Source organism: Mastigoproctus giganteus, chromosome 10 (assembly GCF_048544385.1).
Source record: "Mastigoproctus giganteus isolate SK-2022 chromosome 10, ASM4854438v1, whole genome shotgun sequence".
Lineage (NCBI taxonomy): Eukaryota > Metazoa > Arthropoda > Arachnida > Uropygi > Thelyphonidae > Mastigoproctus > Mastigoproctus giganteus.
Window position 1 is genome coordinate 175,056,576 of NC_143584.1, and position 20,112 is coordinate 175,076,687.

At 36.0% G+C, this 20,112-nt stretch overlaps 1 protein-coding gene across 2 annotated transcripts in view; it reads right to left on the reverse strand.

The window, feature by feature from the left end:
* Window positions 1–9,575: 9,575 nt before the first annotated feature.
* The window catches only part of LOC150079542 (10 kDa heat shock protein, mitochondrial-like), a 54,110-nt gene continuing 43,573 nt past the window's right edge, over window positions 9,576–20,112 (reverse strand). For both annotated transcript variants that reach the window (XM_090382290.1, XM_090382292.1), the window contains exon 4: window positions 9,576–9,759. In XM_090382290.1, the coding sequence (XP_090238416.1) occupies window positions 9,709–9,759 (51 nt within the window). In that variant the 3' untranslated portion in view covers window positions 9,576–9,708. The remainder of the gene's footprint in view (window positions 9,760–20,112) is intronic.

The following is a 20,112-nucleotide window of genomic DNA, read 5'->3' on the forward strand; positions in this document are numbered from 1 at the left end:
ACTAAATGGAAATCACTACAATAACTCGCTGAAGTACGTGCCTCCAGTAATCCTGCTCTGCTTTGATTTGCTCTTCTAGTTTTGACGTGAGCGTTTGACCACGCTTTCTTGTTAAGTATGTTAGCATAAAAGTTCATATGATTTTTAGAGTTTCCGTGGGTTTGAACAAGATAAGTGTGATGCCAATCATCGAATCCAGTAGAAGTTAAAGCTGTAGTTGAGGCAGTTTGGTTAGAAAAACGTTTGTGCACAAAACAGTAGCCTTTTCCTTTTGTGAGAGAATGAGGTGGTAGATCGCTTTCTATTGGATACTCGGAATTTGCATGCCAGGATGCTTATTATATATGAAATATTTTCCTTTGGCAACCCTATTCACAATAAAACATTCAGACTAAAACTATTTTTGGACAAAGGCCTCAAGCTACATGGGAGTTTACTGACGAACTGTTTAGCGGAATCACATAATTTTTATAAATGGATGGTAGTATCTGCAGAGAATAAGTAGCAATTGTCTTCTCCACTGGTGAAGTGTTACTTATTCGAGGTGGTGCAATATCAGGACAACTCGTTGTGAAGGTTTTCACAATATAAGATATAATTAAAACGATGCAATTTACCTATTTTGGTTACTTTGCTACATATTAGCATAGGCACATGATGCAAGAAAGCAAGCTTATATAGCATCAGCCAAAAAAAAAAAAAAACATCATTTCACCCATCCACTCACTCCAAATGTTTGTCAACTTCTGCCTTGAATCCATTTAAGGTATCAACTTCTACGACAGATGGAAGTTTGTTCCAGCAATCAACCACCCGCTGGCTAAAGCCAGACTTCCGCACATCTATCCTGCAACTGTCTGTCCTCAATTTGAATTTATGCCTTCTCAGGTGATTATTCTGAGCAAGAGGAAGAATCCCATCCGCATTGAGCATGCTCAAACCGTTCAAGGCTTTATACACCTCAATCAGATCACCTCGCAGGTGCCTAGTCTCCAGACACTGTAATTTCCAAAACAATATAAAAATGATGCAATTGCACTAATCCATACATCAATAAAAAATTCACGAAAAACATTTTGTTCTGTTAATTTTGTCGAGCAGTATATAATATGACTGTAATTGGGTTTATTCTTTGGTCGATTTTCTGGACAAAAAGCCGAGTTTCCAGTTTTGGAAAAACATCTTACCTAGGGAAGGTATATGAATCAGGATTAATGTAGAAAGTAATTTGCATGTATTTGGCCTATAACATGGGTTTATGTTTGGAGGACACACTCAATGCAGATTTTGAATAATGAACATCTTTAACTCTAAATATCAGCTAGGAACCTTTATTGATTTTGCTAGTGCCTTTGATACAATACAGTGGGAAAGCATACAGATGATGGTATTCCTAAAGGTTTCTGGGATATACATCAATGAAAGGGAAGTGAGATATACACCGATGAGCCAAAACATTATGACCACCTACCTAATGTGATGTTGGTCCTCCATGTGCAGCCAAAACAGCTCATACCCGGCGAGGCATGAATGCCACACGATTTCTAAATGTCTTGTGATATCTGGTACCAATGCATAACCAGCAGATCCTTTAACTTCTGTAAGGTCCGTGGTTGAGATGCTGCAGATCATAGTTGCTATATCAACACAAACCACAGATGCTCAATGGGATTAATGTCTGCAGAATTTAGAGGCCAGGGCAATACCTGGAAGTCCTCCTCCTGTTCCACGAACCAGTCTCGAACAATCCAGGCAGCGGGGAATGGCACATTATCCTGCTGAAAGATGGCACCGTCAGCAGGGAAGACCATTGCTATGAATGGGTGTACCTGGTCAGCAATGCTGTTTTGGTAGGTAGTAGACAGAGTGCCCAACACATGGATGACTAGACCCAGGGTTTCCCAGCAGAACATTGCCGCCACCAGCTTTTTTTTCATCCCATTGTGCATCCAAGTGGCATCACTTCCCCAGGTAGACACGCACGTACCCAGCCATCCACATGGTGCAACAGGAAACGTGATTCATCTGACCAGACTACCTTCTTCCAATCACTCATGGTCCAGTTTTGATGCTCGCGTGCCCATTGTAGGCAGTCGCCGGTGAACCATGGTTAGCACTGGCACTTGGAGTGGCTGCATAGCCCCATTTTCAGCAGAGTTCGATGTACTGCATTGTGACACATTAGTCCCATCACCAGCATTCCAATTACTGTCGAGTTGTACCAGTCACCCTTCTCTTGCTATGTAGCATCCGGGAAAGTCTTTGCTCACCTCTAGCATCGAGGAGCCGTAGTCGTCCAACACCTTGCACTTCATCCGATGGGTGTGCAGTTCGTGCATTGCACACAGACAGGAATAGTTGACCCAGACTCAGCTCTAGGGAGGGACACCGGGAGGCAATCGCCAATTTGGTGTTTGCTCTCTGGTGACAGTGGCTTTTTTTTTTTTTTGCTATTGGTAGATGTTCTGTTTGATACTGATTATATGGTGGAGATGGACTTTAATAAGTATAGGTGCCACCTTACATAAATAAATATACTACTATAACTAACACCTCGATGGTGGTTCTGTATTTTCCCTCCTCGGACCACTTTTGGTATTACTAACCACGGCTGACTGAGCATCCTACCAGCCGTGCCGTTTCGGACATGCTCTGACCCAGTCTTCTGGCCATTACAATTTGGCCTGTCAAACTCGCTTAAGTCTGCTGCCTTTCCCATCTGAACACTGATTAACGGAGCTCAATATCAGGTGTTTTTCGTAGTGTCCGACGACCCGTGCTGTAGTTCACCAGCAGTTGCTTTGATTTGCATAACGACTCGCTGGTCATAATGTTTTGGCTTATCGGTGTATAGTCAAAGGACTGTTTTAGAAATCTTACAGCAAGAGTTGTCTTTGGTGGACTAAGTTACAAGTTGGATGATATGGGGTTTTCTACAGGCTGTCTTTTGCCTCTACATATAGAACTTGGTTTTGGAAGACTACACAAGCGAAATAATGATGGCATATGCAGTCGACTTAGTGATACTGGAAATTGCCATGTTGGAGAAGAGATTGTTGGTGGGGGGGGGGGTAAGAGTTATAACTTGCATGCAGAGGTTGTCAGTTTTGGTTATGAAGGGCTGCTTATCCAGAGCTAGGCCTCTAGTGGTTCAAACGGATGGAAACAGACTGAAACTGAATAAAAATTGCAATATCTAGTCTGATAGATGCCAGTAGTATGTTTCATTCCCACATACAATATATTAAAGAGAAAGTATATTGTGTTGTTGAATGATTACATCTTTAGGAAGGCACTACTTCTGTAACAATGTACTGTTAGGAAGGCACTACTTCTGTAACAATGTACTGTATTTCCCCATGTATAAGACGGACCTTTTTTTGAAAAATTTGTGGTCTAAAAACTGGGTGCGTCTTATACAGTGGTTGTAGATTTTTTTTACTTGCATTTCCCGCTTGTTGACTTTGCGCTCATTGTTTCGCACTTGTTACCGGTATATTAGGTTATGTTTTGCCACATTCTTCCCAGAAATAGCTGAGAAAAGATTTTCGGACAGAGTTGAATTCAAGTTAAAAGTGATCCAGTTTGCAAAAGTGAATGAAAATCGTGCTGCTGAACGTAAGTTTGGTCCTCGTCCAACTGAGAAAACAATCCGAGACTGGCTACGGGAAGAAGAAACACTACTGAAAACGCCACGAGAGGCAAGTCAGCAAAATGGCCTGATTTAGAGAGGGAATTGAAGAGCAAAGGGCAATTGGAATTACCTCGTCCACAAAGATGGTTCAGCATGAGGCAAGAATTGCTGATGTAAAAGAAGTTACTGATTTCAAAGGACACAATTGGTGCTTCAGGTTCATGAAACGGAATGGACTAAGCATGCATACACGCACCAGACTTGCCCAAAAGCTATGAGCAGAAGGTCCTTGAATTTCATCGTTTTGTCATTCAATGTCGGAAGCCATCAGTTTGAGTTGTGAGATCGCAAATATGGACAAAGTCCCCCTTCAATTTGATGTCCCAAGTAACAGAACTGTTGATAAGGGGGTAAAAACTGTAACTGTGAAGACAAGTGGACATGAAAAGAGCCATTATACAGTTGTTCTAGCTTGTGCTGACGGAACCAAGTGCCTCCTATGCTGATTTTCAAACGCAAAACACTGCCAAAAGAAGACATTCCTTGAGGAGTGATTGTCCACGTTCATGACAAGGGTTGGATGGGATGCAGATCTGGTTTGAGGAAGTTTGGAGCAGGAGACCAGGTGGGCTCTTACACAAACCTGCCCTATTGGAGCTTGATCAGTTCAGGGCACACACATAACAAAAAACACAAAGATTGCTGCAGAGCAAAAAACAAAACTTGCCATCATACCTTGACATCCTAGCTCCATCCACTTGATGTCGGCATTAACAAATGCTTCAAAGCTGACACGAGAGACGAATGGAACCAATGGATGAAGTTCTTCTGGGGACAATTTGACACCAGCAGGAATAGTGAAGAAACCAACTATAGGAGAAGTTTGTACCTGGGTGAAAAGATCCTGGGATAATATCAAGATTGAGATCGTCAAGTCATTTAAGAAGTGTCGCATTTCAGATGCCATAGATGGAACCGAGGACGAGGCAATATATGAAGCCAGTGATTCGTCATCAGACACAGATGAGGACAAGCTAATGGATGGGAGTTTTGACAGTGATGAGTTGTATGAATAAAGTTCAATAACTTTATGTAATAAATTTTTTTTCAAATTTCGGGCCCGCCCAAAATTAAGGTGCATCTTATACATGGGAAAATATGGTATATTTTTTCCCATGGTGAGTTATGGTTCGACTGTGTTGATCATCCCTTGGTAACTAGAGAGCTTCATTCAACTCACAGGATAATGCTTCTCCAAATGAGCGTAGCTTGTAAGAACATCTGAACACAGGTACACAAGTGATTTCTGGAAAAGTTACAGATCTATTTATGCTCCCACCTAAAAGTTCAGAATCAGGGTATGACAAGTTTTCATTAATTTTCCAAAAATTTAATTTTTAATTTATTTTTTGAAAATTAATTAAAATAAAATGATTAAAAATAGTAATCGAAATAATAATGAAAATTAAAATAGCGAAATGATTAATATTACTGTTACACAAACATAACATTCGGGCAATTAATTTTGTGTCTCCAACATTATTTCGAGAGGTCTGCTGTTTCCCATAAATTGTGAAGATGGGCAGACTTCATGGAATTGAGTCTAAATGATCCCATAAAAGCTTTATAGTGGCCAGACAATTTGCCCTACCTCCTGTTTTTTTTTATTTTACTAAAAACTCCCTGCACAGCTTATTGCTGACTCAAGAATATTTTTATAGCCTTTTCTTAAAATTCCTTCAATTTTGACAATGTCACACATTCCAGAAAAACAGAAGCAACCCCAGATCATGATAGAACCACCATCATGCTTGACTGTACGCACTATCTGATCCTGCTCAGATAACTGATAATCTGAATTAGTATTTTTCATCTACATTCACATACAAGGAGTTAAGGAAAATGCCAGAAGTTTATCGAACTGTAATAGGGGCTTGATGATTTTGTAATAAGAGCAAAGTGGTTGAAGTTAAACATAAGAAAGGCACCTGGGGTGGATGGCATCTATTCAGTTACATTAAAGGAAGCAAGCAAACCCTTAGCCATAATCATGAGAGCATCCCTGTGCTCAGCAAAAGTCCACATGGACTGGTGATATGCAAATGCATCACCAATTCACAAAGGGGGGATCTAAGGGTGACACACCAGTAAGTAATTATGTACTAGTTAGTTTAACTTCTGTTCTGGAGAAAATAATGGAGTCGCTGGTTAAAGCTGCATTGCAGGATCTCTAAACAAAACTGCAGCAATAATACAGACAGTATGGTTTTGTTAATGTCTTGTCTGACAAATTTGATTGGATACTATGATGTGGTTATAAAGGAACTGGATGCAAAAAATAATTTCATGTTTTTGGATTTCAGGAAAGCTTTTGAAACTGTTGCACATGGAAGACTACCATACAAATTGGAGTAGTATGGTATAAAGGGTAAGTTGCTACAATGGATAAAAGGGTGGTTGAGTGGGAGAAGACATGGACACTGCTCTTCGTGGAGTCCTCCAGGGTTCGTTGTTAGGCCCACTCTGGTTTGTATATTTATCAATGATATCGATAAAGGTATATCAGGCTTAATGTTGAGGTTTGCAGATGATACAATGATTAGCAGGGTTGTTAATGACAGTAATGGCAATGTGCTACTGCAAAAGGATCTAGAAAATTTGGGCAGAGAAGTGGCAACTGAAGTTTAACATTGTCAAATGCAAAGTACTGCATATGGGTAGAAGTAACTCCAGAGGAACATACCAACAGTGTGGTACTACCCTTAGGGTGGTAGAAAATGAAAAATATGTGGGAGTAATTGTGCAGGCAGATATGAAGTTTTCTGAGCAATGCAGACAGCCTGCCAGAGCAGCTCATGGGGATTGTCAATGATATACATGAATTTTTCTATTAGAAAACAAAATACACAAGGCATAATTTAATATGGGTTTAGGTAATTAACTATACAATACTGGTGTAGATACCATAGTTTACCCATAAATTTGAATTACATATGCATATGTAGTATAAAATGTAGTTACACTACTTATGTAGTTCAAATTTATGGGTAAACTATAGTATATCTACACCAATATTATACTGTATGTTTCAAGACAAAGTTTTCAGAGAAGTTCAAATAGACTGCTAGGATGGCTCATGGGGTCTTGTGAAAGATACACAGGAACTTTGCATGGAGGGATAAGGTGATTTTTCTGTTGTATAAGGCAACCAGATTAATGGACATAAAGGTACTTTTGCACATTTCAGCACTTGGAAATAATGAACATGTGAGGAGAGCTGATTGTGGTTAAGGTTTGAAATGTACAAGTAAACTAAATGTTGATGACATCCTTGACACACGGATGGGAACATGAATTGAAAAAGGATGGTTGCAGGATAGATACATGAAAATTCGTTTTCAGCCAGAGTAATTATCATTGGAACAAACTACCATCCAGTGTTCTGGATTTAATTTTTTTGCTGATTTTGCACTATTTGTTACATTTTTTTAAACCCCTGCTGCCACAAATGCCTAAAACCTGATTGAACCCTGTGGCAAATACTAATCAAACATGACAAATTTTCAGAGCCACCACTACCTCTTCTTGCTTTCTCTCTCTATGCAACATTTCTTATAAAAAATAATAATAATAAAAAAAAAAAAATATATATATATATATATATATATATATATATATAATCTCACACTCCATTAAAATTCAGAGCAATTCTTATAGATTTGATGTTGCTGAACTGAAATATGTTAATTATATTGCCCAATTTTCAGGGAGAAGGGATTAAAGGCAAGAACTAAGTTTCTAGTAAAAAAATATCATATATTTTAAGAACATGTTATATTCAGTACTAAATATTGAACAATGTGTCTATTAATCTTATTCTTTTTACAAAAATAGTTTATATCTGATAACAATACTTTTGTGATTTTTTGCCTTTTATATTTTTCTATTGGTGTCTTCAGTATGAGATTCCAACAGTAGTCTGCCAATATATTTGGACTCCATTTTCCAAGCTATCTTTTTTCCATTTGAGAAAAATCTTGGCAAAACCTTTCACCTTTCATCAGAGGCCACTTCCAAGTTTTCAGGAAGTCTAAATGGGAATGTAGGAAATGAGGCTTTAACATCTTGCACCCTAACTCCCTGTACACTAAAATTAGACTATCCACAATTGCACTGTAATTTTGTGATTTCTCATTGTCTAAAAATTTCCAGCAGACATTTTCAAATGCCTTCCACGGCTATTTCTGTAACATTTAATATTTTAGTGAATTCATCCTGGAATAGCAGTTTCGTTTGAGAACCCACAAAAATTCCCTCTTTTATCTTGGCCTCACTGATTCAAGGAAACTTTTGCCTCAAACAGGAAAATCCTTTTTTGTCCATCACTTGCCTATATATTTTCATCAAACCTAGTTTGATATGCAATGGAGAGAAATAGATTTTTGACTTATCCACCAAAGAAGTATATGCTGCAATTTTCTGGCCTGGACATTTCTTTTTTACCCTGTAGTGGCAATCCTTTGCTCGGCTGTCCACTTGCATAAAAAGCAGCAGTATTTAGTGTATCCACCTTGCAACTCAGTCAGCAAAGCTACCATTTTTAGGTTGGCACAGATATTCCATGTGCATGAGCATATTTTTTGCAAAAGAACCTGTAGGCACTCTTACTTCCTGCATGGGCCAATGGCCAAATCGACGAAAAGCCTCCACCGCTCAAGGATGTGCTCCCGATGTAACTCTTTCATTAATTTTTTTTTTTTTTTTTTTTTGATTTGGTAGTTGTTGGCGCATTGGCTTCTGTGGCCATATTGCACCTCCCAAAGTTTTTGCAGTACTCTGATCCAAGCCCGAGGCGGGAATCGAACCCGTGACCTTTGGGTTGCCGGGCAGGTACTTTACCCACTCTGCTAGCCTGGTCGGCTTTTCATTAATTCCTGAGGAGTAATAGGTCTTTATGTCAGATTGCCTCTTTCCATAAAGACACCTCAACACCATTTTTAAGAAGATTCCACTGTTGAAGCCACCACGATTTTAGCAATTGAGCCTTGGTTTTGGGGAGCTCTAACTCTCTGATCAAATTAATTCCTGAGCGATTAGATGGGGCTTTGCAGTATCAAGAATTGAAAAGTCTTGGATCTGTACTCATTCTGGGGTCCGCATCTTATAAAGACTCCTTTTTCTGATCCTGAATCAGTTAACTCTAATAAAGTTTCTGGTGGATTTGGCACTGGCATTGTATCACGAGGAACCGGCTTTAGAGCAGAAAGTATGTTGGGATACTACTTTATGCTTGGATTTCCGAGAAAAACTAGAAATACTGGTCATGCAAAAGTAACAATCGTTTATGTGGTCTTGAGGTTCCAGCCACATCAGAGGAACAGCAAAAGGCATCGATTTGACTTTAAGCCAGCCTGTTAACGTCCTTGAATGAGCTTCAATTAGAGTTCTATAGACACATCATGAGCCTTCTAGAGAGGTCACAATGCGTCTAGAGAACTCTAATGAAAGTTCTATATAAAAAAAAAGGAAACAGATGGAAAAGATGATTAAACCAACTACAGGTCTTGTCTTTCTGTCATTAATCTACAATATTTGAAAAATGAGGGCGATGAGAACTTTTTTAGCACATAACCGAGTTTTTGAACACATTTCGTACAAGAATCTATTGAAATTATTTCAGGTTGGAAATTGATGCTGACCACTTATTATTAAGAGCTTCTATTCAGCAGTACCTTTTTAGCATAAATTACTTATATGGAATGTTGCTTTGTTACAGTGAAGGGTCCAGAAAATGTCAAGCTTTAACTTAGATAAAGCTCTGCACCATTTGGATTGGAAGTCATCAGCTCGTGCATATTCTTTTTTCTGGGGGAAAAAGGAAAACTTATAAAATAAGCTTTGATTTTACTAGAAAAAGTGCATTTCAAGAAATTAAAAGAACTGCTGTCAGATTAAGGTTTTATTTACTAGCATGTACAATGAGCTTAAATGATCAGATGAAACAAAAAAAAATTCTACATCCACTTTTCCTTTAATGACAAAGTATTCTATGAAAACATCAATCCTAAAATAATTCAGCTTGCCCATTTGCCTAAGATATCGCTATCACGAAACAGGTAATATTCCTATAGAGAAAAAATAAAAAAAAAATATATAAATATGATATTAAAAACTGCAAAAATTAAAATAATCCAATACACCCTTATTACAGTAATTAGTTACACAGTATTGTATATATCCTGAAAAAAATGGCACAACTGCATTTTTCAAGCAACAACAATAACACAAGAGTAATAACTAACTGGAACTAGATATTAAAGTTATCACATTAAGTAAAATTAAAGAATTTGTGAAAAATGAGTGTTTTCTCCCCTGTATATACAGTGGATTTCGGTTATTTGGGCCCACCAGTTAATAGGGGCAAAGTTTAAAAAAACAGAAACCAATCAAGAAAATAGCCAGGGTTTACTTCGCTTAATTGGGATAGCATGCTGTTTAAATGGGGAAGGAGACCGCAGCACTGGAGATTACCCTACGATTGTCTCCGACTGTACTACGTAGTTCAGTCGAAATTCTGGAAGTCACAACCATAAAACAATTAGCAGTCATCTGTTTATTGGGCTTTTCTGTTAGTGAAATCTATCATAAACGGACAGTAAACTCTATCTTACTGAATTTGTGATAATACTGACAGCTGGAATTCTGTGGGTTATTATGGTGAAGTGTGTTTACACTTCCATGAAATCTTCAATCATATAAAAAAATTAATTTTCAGATTTTCTCTTCATTCCTATTTTTAAAGCTTTGTAACTTGTTACTCCGTTCTCTCTTGCACGTATCGTGTTATTTGCAACTTGTGTGTACCGTGTTCTTTGTTATTAATTGCTTATCTTTTTACTGTTTTAAATTTTAACCCCCACCCACAAATGTCAGTGAACAGAAATGTCAACTAGTTCGTATGTGCATATTACAGTACGTATTAATTATTCCGATTATCACGTATATTCTTCCGATTTTCAGGTATCATTTAATTTTTTAATTGGTAAGGTAATAAAGGGTAAATTTGTGCTTAATATATCTTTACTTTTATAGCTTGTGGATAATATTCCTCCTATTTTCGCTAATTAGAATCGCTGTTTAATAGAATTAAAATTCAATTCACAAACGTGATCACAATGACCGGCACTTACTACACATCATATAGTGAACGGTGATTTGATTGTACAGTGAACTAATTGTAAAGGGGGGGGGGATACATTGTATTTTTAACTATTTACGTGAAACTTTGGATAACTGGTGCAGGCGCTTAATCGGGCCAAAATCCACTAGTCCAGATGTGTCCCAAATAACCGGAATGAACTGTATTATTTAGACTTCCGTGATTGGGCCTGATAAGTAGGATTCAACATGAAATCCGGAAACAATGTCACTGCTAAATGGTTGCATTTTGTGTGAGAAATTTGGCTAATTCTAATCTGATCTTAAGAGGTTAGTTTTTGCCTTTGTGCAATCCAATAGGTTGTGTGGGCACGTGCATGGGGGAAGGGGAGAGTTTACACAATACTCTTCAACAAATTCAAAGTATTTTGAGTCTCATTACACAGAATTGTGAATGTAATCTGGCTGTTTAACGGTATTTAGGGGTCATAGAGAAGCACTGAATTGGGGAAACATGTATAATAAATCTATTATAACAAATTATAACACTACTAAACATACTCAACCATCCTACATGACTATAACTATTTGTACCGCTACAATAACTATTTATACCTCTAAATTCAGAATGAAATAACTTCTTGTTCTGCATGTTAGGTAAGATCTTGACTGATTGCAATTCAACACCATTACCTTCCAACAGTCACTACATGAGATATCTAAAGTGAAATTTTTAGACAATTTCTTCTTTAAAATGCATTGTTCTGGATGTAGAAATCTAGAGCTACAAATAAGAATCACTTTTAGCTGGTTTCCTTAGTGCAAAGAACATTGATCTAACTTCATTGCAGCAATAATTATGAAAGGCAAGTACCATGGGGCTAAACAAAAATTTTTTAAATATTCAGCTAAATGTACCACCTGTATATTATGGCAAACAGTAATTTAAATATAAAGATTCGTGTGGCATTGAAAAAAAAAACCTGCTGAAAAACATTGCTCTAGATTTCCTTCAAAATCTGGTTTATTTGCTTATAAGGTATAAGTGAAAAGCAACAAATTTTCAAATAAGATAAGCAAACTCAAAAGTACAGTTTGAATACTTTTGATGATGTTTATATATTTTGGAAAAGGCTAATTCTGTTACGAAGTTGTACGTAAGTTGTTACTTCGCACAGCAAGTAACAGCAGGTTTTAAAGTAAAGTAGAACCTCTATTTTCTGATAAGGTTTTGGGACCAAGGAATTTCAGAAGACAGAGTAGGAAGGAAAAAAAAAAGTATATTCATATTTTAAAGTGCAAAATGCAGATAGATAAAATTTGTCACTTAGTAATTCTATAATTAATAATATAACTATCACTTCATTAATTCTTGTTAGTAAGGCTTCAACTAGATCCCTTAAACAGTTTAAATTGTTATCAGTGTCTGAAACAACTGAGCCCATAATCCATTCAGATTTTAGTAACAGTAACTGCAATATAGTACAAGGAAGCCAAACTTTTTGTTGCACTGGCAAAAAAAAAAAAAAAAAAAAAAAACAATCATTGGGTCCTCAACATTTTTGGCACCCTCACAGTAGCAGACCTCTTAGTATTGAAGTTTCACCACTGCAGGCAGAACCTGTCAAGCCATCACAATGACTGAATGCAAACAACAAAAAGGCTCAATGAAATCATTTTGCTGCCTTTGAAAGTTGATGACTGGATGTAGTATTTTCTATGTTGAGACAAGCCATAGATAAATATTCTAAATAAGAATTTAAATAACAAGTTGCCTGGCTTTTTCCTCATTCAATTTTCTTTGTGATGCTGAAAAGAAAGGACATCATTCTTTACAGGAAAATAATCAGATGTCTGTATTCTTCAATTGGTTTGCTGCAAAAAGAGCTTGAAGTTTGGGGAAATAGAACCATGCAACCCTCATTTTACATCAACCAACCTGCCACTCTGTGAAAACAATTAAAAAAAAAAAAATTTCTCCTGTTGAGACAGAATTCAGAGCCAGATCTTTTTCATAGTTAAAAGCCTCAAAGTTATGTCAATATCTCTCTCCCTCCCAACCAATTCTTTAATATCATATCAACATGAAAATATATATTAAAACAGACTCTCAATTTACTGGGACACTTCAAGACTCCAAATTAAAAAAAAAAAAACAAAAAAACACAGAAATCATAAAATTCAAGTAATAACTAGAATAGGTATAAACAGATGTTTTGCAAGTGGTAAATAAGCAAGAAGAAGTGGCATTATAAGTCGTCATTGGGAGACCAAACCAAACACAACATTGTCAAAAATAAAGGGAAGCTATTAGATTTAAAATTGACATAAAAAAAAATAAATAAAATAAACGAGTGTCCAATACGCACTACTCATGTATTGGACGCGCAAGTAGTGCAGGGTAAGTTTTTTTGTTTTTTATCTATCGCCATACTCTTTACATAGGTTGCTGAACATTTTTTGATACAGTTAAGTCGTACTGATTTATGCAGCTTTGGACTTACATTATGTTATTTATATATTTCTTTATATGACTGAAGATTGCAGTGAAAGGGAAAACACATTTCACCATAATAATGTAAAAACCCACAGAATTCCAGCCATCGGTATTATTGCAAATGCAATAAGATCAAGCTTACTACCCATTTATAATTAGATGCACTAACAGAAAAGCCCAACAACCCAGAAAGTGCAAATTGTTTTTATTGTTCTACGGCAGTGACCTCTAAAAATGTGCTTTAGTAAAATGCGAGCTCGCGTGGGGTGATAATAGCTAGTTTTTTCTCCTTAACCCTGTGAAGTTCTTTTCAGAAAACTTAATTTTGACTGTTATCATGGTGCCGACTAAGAGAATAAGTGACAGTGTACTAGTAAATCTATCAAGAAAAGGAAAGCAATCAAGTTGGATCAGAAAAATAGAATAATAAGGATGTATGAAAATGGCCAAACATTAACAAGTTTCATGCAGAATTCAGATTTGTCAGCAGCAACGGTGAACACAATAAAGGAGAAAGACAGAATACGAGAAGCAATCGGCACCAATGAAGTCAACTATAATAACCAGGGCTATGAAATACATATCAGTTTTTACAGCACAATAACAAGTGTTTTTTCTTCTGTGCCACTCTATCTACTACTTCATCGCTGCATACCATGTAAAGTTTTTAATTGAACTAATTAAAAATATATAGCTATTTTTCTTCATTCTTCTGAGGATATTACGTAGTTTTTGTAATTTTGGCACATCAGGGACATAGTAGCAATATTTTATTAGTTATTCCTGAGTTACGTAAAATTCAACTTGAGAAGTCCTGGAACGTATCTCTTACGTATATCAAGGACTTACTGTATTTTTGGATTAACCGAGAATTTTTTTTACCATGTATCCCGGAAAATTGAGTCTACTGTAGATACTGTCTACACAAACTAACTTGTTTGGAATTTAACTTCATTATAAAACAAAATACAATATAGTGAAGAACATGACTACTAAGTTATGAACAGGATCATCTGGTTTATTATTATTATTTTTTAAAAATATGTAACATATGTATTTTAATTTTTTGGTTTCTACGGTTAATATTCTCTTATATAAAATGTAACACATTTGCCAAACCATAAGACATCTGTTTCCTTGAAAATGTGGCCTAAAATTTTCTTGCACCCATGTTCTGAACATACCAGGTGCAGTTTATTATTTTTTTTAGATAAGACTGGATATTGCAGGGGTGGCCATCCTACCAATGCGAGATAAAAAGACACATCATAAGTGAATACGTATAGTTTGAACTCCACTTTTACGGCCAAAAACCATAACTTTGATCTCAAGGTGACAGAATCCACAGCTATTATTTACCACCACTTTTCAGTAAATTTAATGTACACAAGGCATTAGTGAACTCATCATGACATCCATTCCATAAGGACAAACATTTATTCATTAACATAAATTAAATTTTATAAGCACAAACTTTTAAAATTTTTTTTAATCAAGAGCATATATACAGTAATTCCTTTATGTAGTGAAAAAAAAACCAAAAAAAAAAAAAAAAAAAACCCCCACTTGGTCATGCAGATGAGCACTGAAGAAGAATATTGAACCTGGTAGCTTATGGAGAAGTTGCTAGGTGGCAAACTACAGGAAAAGGTTGGCTACTACTGTTCAGAATATCTGAGTGAGGTCTTTCATGCCTTGCTAGAAATTGTCCTTTATTTTCACAAAATAAAAACCCTACTTCAAGAAAGTGTTTTCTGGAAGAAGATTATAGGGAATTATGTAGCTCTGCCTTACCTTCAACAAGTGATATATCAACTACCCCTCCCGATTCTGTGCTTCTTTCCACTAATATCTAGATGTGCAACAAATTTTATTACTAATACAGTCTGTCCTCGTATAGCACGATAGTTGTGTTCCTAGAAACCCTCGTGCAATGCAAAATCGTGCAATATAAACAACAGGCCCTATGGGAAAAGTGGGGTTAGGTGCCGACCACCCAAGATTGAACACATATTTGGAACCAAAACATTACCAAACACAATAAATAATCGGGTAATTTTAACGATTAAAATATGTAATAAGAAATATAATAAATAATATTATTTATTATATTATAATAAAGTATTTTTAGTATTTTTTTAATACTAAAAAGTATTTTTTACGAATAAAATACGTATTTTATTCGTAAATAATTTATTATATTAAATAAAATAGTCGTAATAAAATGCTTACGTATTTTATTACGACTATTATTGCTAATGCTTTTGCTTCTATCGTAAGCAAACTTGTGTTTTGTTTGATTTTTTATCCAAACAGATGACAGTCATTCCATCTCTTCCAATTCTGTGTCTTAATCTAATGGATTTTAATTACACTTTTGAGTTGTTCCCGCTATGAAAGTTGTTTTTATTTTCTCCGCATTCTTTGTAATTCTCGGCGTTGCCTCATTTAGGTCTGTAGCATGTGCAATATCACATGGTCTTTCATTTCGCTCAAAGCGTTTCACAATGTCATATTTTTTTCTCTATCGACAGAGAGGCGGACTGGCCATAAGCCTTACCGGGGAAACCCCGGTGGGCCGGTGTGATTTTGGCCATAAACGCTAGTATGAGGCCACTATAAATTTTCCCGGGTAAGAAATTTTTGACCCAGTCCGCCTGTTTATCGATATTGCTTTTTTTTTTTTCTCTTTCTGAATCTGCAGTGTCTTCACCAGGACGCTTCATTTTCACACCTTTTAAGTATAGCGCAATTACAAAACGAGGAGGCACGCCTAATACACATAAACAAAGCTGTGCGCGTGTAGCAACTGAATAAACAACACCGCAAAGGCAGAGATACACTATTAACACCCCACATTTCTGGGGGTTACTACCATAAAACAATAAAAACAATTTCCAGTTTCGTTTCTGCTAGTGGAATCTGTTATAAACTGGTTGTAAACTCTATCTAATTGCATTTGCGATAATACCGATAGCTGGAATTGTGTGGGTTTTTACATTATTATGGTGAAATGTGTTTCCCCTTCACTGATATAAAACACATAAATACATTTTCAGAATCTTCTTCATTCCTACCGTGTTGCGTTCGGTTGGGGTGATTACGCGTTCGACTGCCATTTCTTGTAAACACAAAGGCGAATCGTGTATAAGTGAATTCGGTTCCTGTTATATAAGATAACGTTCCCCTATTTATAAATCGTGTATGATCGAATTCGTGTAATGTAAACACGTGTTATACGAGGACCGACTGTACTGGAATTTTACTAATAATACCAAATTACTGTTACCAGTAATTATTTTATTGAACTTATTTGTGACCCTTGAGAATCACCAATCCCTTTATAGCTCATGTTTCTGTGTTTTGCATAGTACAGTCGATTCCGGTTATTTGGGACACCTCGGGACTAGTGCATTTTGGCCCGATTAAGCGGCTGCCCCAATTATCCGAAGTTTCACGTAAATAGTTAAAAATACAATTTACCTCCCCCCCCTTTACAATTACTTCACTGTACAATCAAATCACATTACGACGAACTCACCACAATAAAGTACCGTTCATTATACGATGTGTTGTAAGGGCTGGTCATTGTGATCGCGTTTGTGAATTGAATTTTAATTCTATTAAACAGCGATTCTAATTAGCGAAAACAGGAGGAATATTATCCACAGGCTATAAAAGTAAAGATATATTAAGCACAGAATTATCTTACCAATTAAAAAATTAACGATACGTGAAAATCGGAAGAATATATGTGATAATCGGAATAATTAATACGTACTGTAATATGTACATACTAACTAGTTGACATTTCTATTCACTGACATTTGTGGGTGGGGGTTAAAATTTAAAACAGTAAAAAGATAAGCAATCAATAACAAAGGACACGGCACACACAAATTACAAGTAACACAACACGCGCAAGTGAGAATGGAGTCACAAATTACGAAGCTTTAAAAATAGGAATGAAGAGAAGATTTTGAAAATTATTTTTTTTATATCATTGAAGATTCCATGGAAGTGTAAACACATTTTACCATAATAACCCACAGAATTCCAGCTGTCGGTATTACCGCAAATTCAATAAGATCGAGTTTACTGTCCGTTTATGATAGATTGCACTAACAGAAAAGCCCAATAAACAGGTGACTGCTAATTGTTTTTATTGTTTTATGGTTGTGACCTCCAGAAATCCGACCGAACTACGTGGTATGGTCGGAGACAATCGTAGGGTAATCTCCAGTGCTGAGGTCTCCTGCCCCGAATAAACGGCATTTTGTCCCAATTAAGCGAAGTAAACCCTGGCTATTTTCTCGATTGGTTTTTGTTTTTTAAGATTTGCCCCAAATAAACGGCTGCCCCGATTAACCGGTGGCCCAAATAACCGGAATCCACTGTATATGGTTTTAATTTTCTGTTTTATATGCTGTTGATTTCAAACTGAAGGTGTTAAATTATCCCAATGAAAATGGGTAGCTGAAAGACATTTTTAATTCTCCTCAACCAAGGAAATGACACCTTTACTTGTGAATTTGTATTTCAAATAAAAGACACTGGGGTCTATCTTACTATTTTTAGGTGGTGTCGAACCTATGGCCCATGCAGAAAGTGAACCAAAACATAATTTTAAGTTTTGTTAATTATTTTAAGAACCACGTGCATCGAATGCTAAAATAAGTAGAAATAAAGGAATTTAAAATACCGTGGCACTCGCAGCGAATATGTGAGTGTTGAAGTTAACGCTAAATGTTGGTGGCGTGAATCTGTTTCTTTTATGTACGGTATTTTTTGCATGAATTATGCACACGCCTGACCAGAAGTGTCTGAATATATGAGGTGCTATCAAAAGTGTTCCCGGACTCCAAGCATGGCACGCCTTCTGCTTGACCCTGGTAGCTGCAAAGTGTATGCGCAGTACACTTAATCGAAAATGTAATGTGCTAATTTTTCTCCAATCACTCAATGTGGCCTGTGAAAGAAATCTAACTATGAATAGGCAGGCCCCTGTATGGGAAAAGGCTGGATACCACTCTTTTAAGGCATTAATTGTGTAGACCCTTTCCATACTTGGGCTTAAATTTTTGAATTTAATACTAAAAGTATACTAAGTACTACAACTACTTATATTTCATAAATACTGAATTTAAGAAATTCCTAATTAACTGCTTTTTCCTCAACGTAAAAGTTGCTTTCTTATTCTCAGTTTAATCTAAAGATGTCATTGTGCTTCTTAAATAAATGTAAATTTGGGGAGGGAGTTGTAGGCATTATACTACACATGCTATTTTTTTATTTTTTGATGAAATCAACTTTTAAGCTCAAAATAGGCAAGTTGCTACTAATTTACATGGCACCATGTATCTCTCCAACCCCCCACACGTTTTTAATAACAAAATGCAAAAGGAGTCAAAAGTTGTTTTATGCCTAATTGTAATTCACCACAGTTCCCAAGGCCAAAGCAAAAATGAAAATACAAGTTGTATTGGTATTTATTATTATATTTTTTATTTAATAGAAAAGTGTAGCCACCCACAGATGCATCTGTTGTTTTGTGAACTAAGTAATATGCAAATTAGTTTGAATGATTATTATGTGATTAAAAGGCTCAATCATTTGTTTCACAGCTTGCAAAGATTAAGCAGTGATAACTAATTCAAATTTATCAGCAGCTATTTCTAGTTATGAAACTGGAAGTGCCATATTCAGAAATTAAAGAAGAAAGGAAATTTTAAATAAAGATAACATTACCCATAAGTTATGCAGAGCTAGTATCATCAACTTTACAGAAGGTAAAGTTAATAGAAACTATTAACTTTCTTTCACATAAATGAAGTATAACGAAGACCCAGAAGAAAATTTTGACACTAGATTAACTATAGCTGAAACCCGTTAAAACACGATTCCGCTTATAACGCGATGCAAGCATGTCTCCTATTTTTTGTTAGTTGAAACTTGTTTTTAGTCATTGAATATCAACATTTTAGATTCCTTGTGAACGTGCGGCAATATTCTCAGTTCAACGCAAATCCGCGATATGCATTATCCTTTGATTTCCATAAGAACAACAATAAACGACTTGTAACTACTCGTTGATTTGTGTCGCCGAAGCACTTGCTAGTTTGCAAACTGGACTTAAATTTCTTGAAACAGAAAAGGTAGATTCCCTTTCAGACTGTTAAAATACCTTATTGCAATTGTTAAAAAGAAACAAAGATGCAATTAAACAGTCAACCCTTGATACAGTTTTTTAAAATATGACTTGAGACTAAAATGTGCAAAATTTGTTCGCTAATGTCTACTTAGTAGTTGAAAGAACACCGAGTGCATCATGTTTTCTCTTTTCTCTCGAATTTTTGACCATTTGTAGTTTCAGAACACGAATGTAACACTCAATACAATCACATGGAAAAGAAATTTTTGTGGGTATTGATTTGTTTTTGTGACAAAAGGTACATGTTTATTGAGCATGAATATTGCTATTTTAAATACTCTATTGTACAGTGCATCAATAAAAGATTGAAACAATGTAAGTGCATATTATTTCCATTATTATTCTTTGCATGATTTTTCTTAGATGTAGTATTGAAATTATTGCACAACAAAAGAGACGAGCGAAATTGATATGAATGCATGAAGTTTGAATGCCGAAAAATGGCTAGAATTTTCTAACATAATCCCACTTATATCACAATGCCGTTCTTTGGACCCGAGCATCGCATTATGATGGGTTTCAACTGCATATATAATTTAGGAAGAACAAATTAAAGTTAAAAAATTTTGGTGGTTGCAAAAAGCTGATTTTGCAGATTTGAGGACTTAAAAC